The sequence below is a fragment of the Fundulus heteroclitus genome, chromosome 7, assembly GCF_011125445.2.
Source record: "Fundulus heteroclitus isolate FHET01 chromosome 7, MU-UCD_Fhet_4.1, whole genome shotgun sequence".
Classification (NCBI taxonomy): Eukaryota; Metazoa; Chordata; class Actinopteri; order Cyprinodontiformes; family Fundulidae; genus Fundulus; species Fundulus heteroclitus.
The window spans coordinates 10,598,567-10,602,488 of record NC_046367.1 but is presented as its reverse complement, the minus strand read 5'-3'; the positions used below and the strand labels follow the sequence as shown (position 1 = coordinate 10,602,488).

At 41.5% G+C, this 3,922-nt stretch overlaps 1 protein-coding gene across 1 annotated transcript; it reads right to left on the bottom strand.

Moving 5' to 3' along the window:
• Positions 1-1,903: 1,903 nt before the first annotated feature.
• On the bottom strand, positions 1,904-3,394 carry LOC118563807 (trace amine-associated receptor 13c-like). The gene is made up of 2 exons (XM_036139732.1): positions 3,054-3,394; positions 1,904-2,720 (listed from the first exon to the last, which is right to left on the bottom strand). Exons 1-2 carry the CDS (start codon positions 3,224-3,226, stop codon positions 1,904-1,906), a joined length of 990 nt encoding a protein of 329 aa, XP_035995625.1. The 5' UTR covers positions 3,227-3,394.
• Between the last annotated feature and the right edge of the window lie 528 nt (positions 3,395-3,922).

Here is a 3,922-nt window from a genome sequence, read left to right as displayed (position 1 = left end):
AAAGCACTCGCCTTCGCTTTGATCATCCTTACATTGTTGCCATCCCGATGCTTTTGTCTCTGAATGAGGTTAACTAACCTCATTCTCCACCTGTCTTCTCGACTCGACACCGTTGCAGCTGTTGGCTAGCCACCCGCTGCGGTTCATAATGTCGGCCTGCAAGTTTTACATTTGGTGTATCCTTCTTTGGACTGTCCTTTCCACTCTACATCGACCTGGGGCTGTAACGTACAGGAAATAGGACCTAAGATTCAACGCAGACAGGTCAGTGGAATGCAACAGATTTTATTTAGGAGGATAAACAAGTGCAGCGCTGGGAGCGCGCAGGTAGCTCTCAGGCTGGAAATCCCCTGTCAGTGGGTTTCAGAACTTGGGACCGGCTCTGAGATGGGCTAAGGTCCGGGGCGGACGTCCAATTGCGGACAAGGCTTGCGGGAGTGGCTGACGGTCTGCTGGGGACTTTGACTGGCGTGATTCAGTGACGGTCCAGGTTCGATGTCCAGAGAACGAGATCCAAAACAGCTGTACAAAGGGGCAATCCAGAAGGTGGATCCAGGTCCGATAACAAGCAGGTTCAGAGATACAAGGGGTTAGGCAGGCTCGGTAACTCATGGACAGAGAGGGTCAGGCTCGCAGGCAATCTAAGGCAGAAGAGATGCAGAGGGACAACAAGAATATTTATACAATAATGACCATCTGCTCTATTTACTAGGGGACAAATATAACTCAAGTCACTTCAGCGCAATCTCTCACACACACGTATATATATACATACATATATACACATATATTGTCATGACTTGTTTACCGAAGAACTCAGGAAGCGCACACGGGACTAAAGTTTAAGAGTCTTTATTTAAAGGAAGTGTGCTGGATGGTGGATGATGAAGACTGGAGGTTCAGGGCTGCAGAAGGTCAGGGATGTAGGTGATGGCAGAAGCTAACGGCCCGGAGAGAGAGAGAGTCCACACTCGCTAGTGCTGCTCGGATAGCAGGCCTCATAGCAACACCAGGACTGGGGCAGAACTTCTTCTGGGTGGCTAATCAGGTTAGCAGTTATCAGGAGACACCAGGACACAGAGCAGAGCTTCTCCAGGAACGAACAGCAGAACACAAAGACTTACAGCGGGACTGGCATGGAGTGGTGGATAGCAGAAGACGGCCCAGTGCTGAACTGAAGGCAGAGGGAGGTTTAAATAGAGCACTTAACAGGTGGAACAAGAGTCTGGCTAATTCACAGGTAAATTGTTAACAGGTGTGACTTACTACTGAGGAGGTGAAGTGAAGATGACAGAAAATAACTGATGACAATGAAAACTAACAATAAATAAAGTCAAACCAGAACTCAACCATGACACATACATAAATATATATATATATATATATATATATATATATATATATATATATATATATAGATAGATAGATAGATAGATAGATAGATAGATAGATAGATAGATAGATAGATAGATAGATAGATAGATAGATAGATAGATAGATAGGAGGGCCAACTGACGGAAAGACGTAAAACTACAAGTCGCCTCCAAAGCATCTTCTGTTTGGTGGATATTGGTATGCTGATGACCATCAGAGACTGCACAGTCTACCAGGGTCGCAGAACAGAGCAGGGCTGGAAAATGAGTGTTTATGAGCTGATGGCTTTCATTGCAGTTCTGTTCATGAAGGCAGCACAGGGGAGTGTTGGCGCCATGCGGGATTTGTGGTCCAAAGACTTTGGGAATTCACATATCAAAGCCACAATGCCTTGAAACCGGTTTCAAGATATAATGATGAAATATCTGCGCTTCGACAACAAGGACACTTGTTTGGAACGTGTGAAAACGGACAAATACAAGTATTTAAACGCTGGAAATTGTTTCGATTTTTTAAACATTTATTTCAGTTACTGTATTACGGTTTTACAGGAGCCAGGCTTCAATATTTGTAGTGTAACAATAAGCTTAGTAGTTTTTCTAAACCAAGGGTACAACAGGGCATAAATCACAGGGTTTACACAAGAGTTAAAATAGAACAGATAATCCACTGCTAACACAGAGAAGCTACTGAACAACTCAACCCCTGTGAGGTAGATACAATAAAATGGGCAGATACTCACTAGAAACACAACCACAAGAACACCAAGAGTCCTGGCCGCTTTCAGCTCAGATTTCTTTGCTGTTGTTGTAACTGAAAGCTGTAATTTGATGGCTGTAATGTGAGAGCGCATGGCACGAGCCTGAGACATAGCCACCACAAATATTCTCGTGTACAGGACTATAATGCTTGTAACTGGAGCAATAAAAGTAAGAATAAGATCAAAAGTTCCTGCAATGATGTCAAAAGCTGTCACACATTCTCCATAGCAAGAGTTATTCATTCCTGCCTGAATCAGATCATCTTTTATAAATAAAATTACATAGAGAGCCGAACAGAGCCAACACAGACAGACACAGACTTTGACTCGTCTCTCAGTGACTCTAGTTTGATAATGCAGGGGGTCACAAATAGCCACATAACGATCAATTGATATGAGCACCATATCCCCTATTGAGGCAGCAGTGATGATAAAGCACAAGTAATTATATATACAACAAATATTATCACCAAGAAACCAGCAGCTTGTGTTTCGGTAGATTTCCCCTGGCATTGCTAAGAAACCGACAAGCAAATCTGACACAGCCAAAGAGAGGAGGAGGATGTTAGTGGGTGTGTGGAGTTGCCTGGATGGAAGAGAAAAAGACAATTATACCAACAAGGTATCAATGTTTTTTCTCTAAACATTGCATCTCTGCAGACACAAAGTTTTCCTGATCGGCAGGCTTTGATGAAGACAAATCCTTTTCATTCAGAAGATTTGATTTAAAATCCCCAAGTGATGAGAGCCCACGACCAAGGAACTAAGAAAGCTTTGCCTTTGACGGTTACGCGCACCACCAATCTTTTACTTAAGAATCTGTTAAAAGTCTAATGCTACCAGGGACAAAATTATTCATTACAAACTACTATTTTAACAGGCATAATAAGAAGATAGGTAGGTAAAATAAAATCTCTACCTGAAGTGGGAAACTGAGATGATTACAAGCAAGTTGAGAACCACAGTGATCATAGATATTAAGGACAGTATGATCTGAACAAGAACAACTTCAGTCCAAAGAGACAGAGGCTTTTTGCAGGAGTTATTGTAGAGATGTGGATAGCAGAGGTCTACACTGTTCTGAGTCTTCATCTTCAGTGATTAACAGCAACCCCTCCTGCTGAAGTTAAACTATGTCAAGAAGCATTTGTTGACTAACTGACTCCTCCTGCTTTCCATCTGACAGAGTCGATTGGATACTTTACCAGAGGTGGGTCTCATCAAGGACAACAGCAAACTCGCCTGCAGAATGGAGGTGAAGCACCTGGTGGCCTGTTGTGATGCAAACAATCTGTACTCTGTATTCACAAAAAATCCTAATACGGAAAGTAGCTCTTAGTGGTGTCATTTTTGAAAAATCTTAGAATTTCTTGAATACTAAGATTTTTTTCTCATAGTTTTACCTCTGTAAGACAAAAGCAAAACTTCTTAGTCCTTAAGAGAAGTCCTGAAGTGAAAAAATGTTTAAGAGTAATGAGGAGGACTTTTAGCGAGCCTTGAATGTCATAAGCAGGGAAGATGGTGGAAAGAGAGCTGTTTGACTGAGTCATCACCTAAGTGGAGTAAATGAGCACACAAATATTTTTAACAATCATATAATTATTAGTATGTAGATAAGATAAACTTTGTCATACCCATAGGGGAAACCAATTAGTTTGAGCAGGAGGTCGGGTTAAAGTAATGTAATTAGGATGAATAAATGATAAATAAAATATTGAATAATCATGAATATAAAGTATAGAAATATACAAAGAATGTAGTACTATTAAGAAATTAAGAGAGAACCTG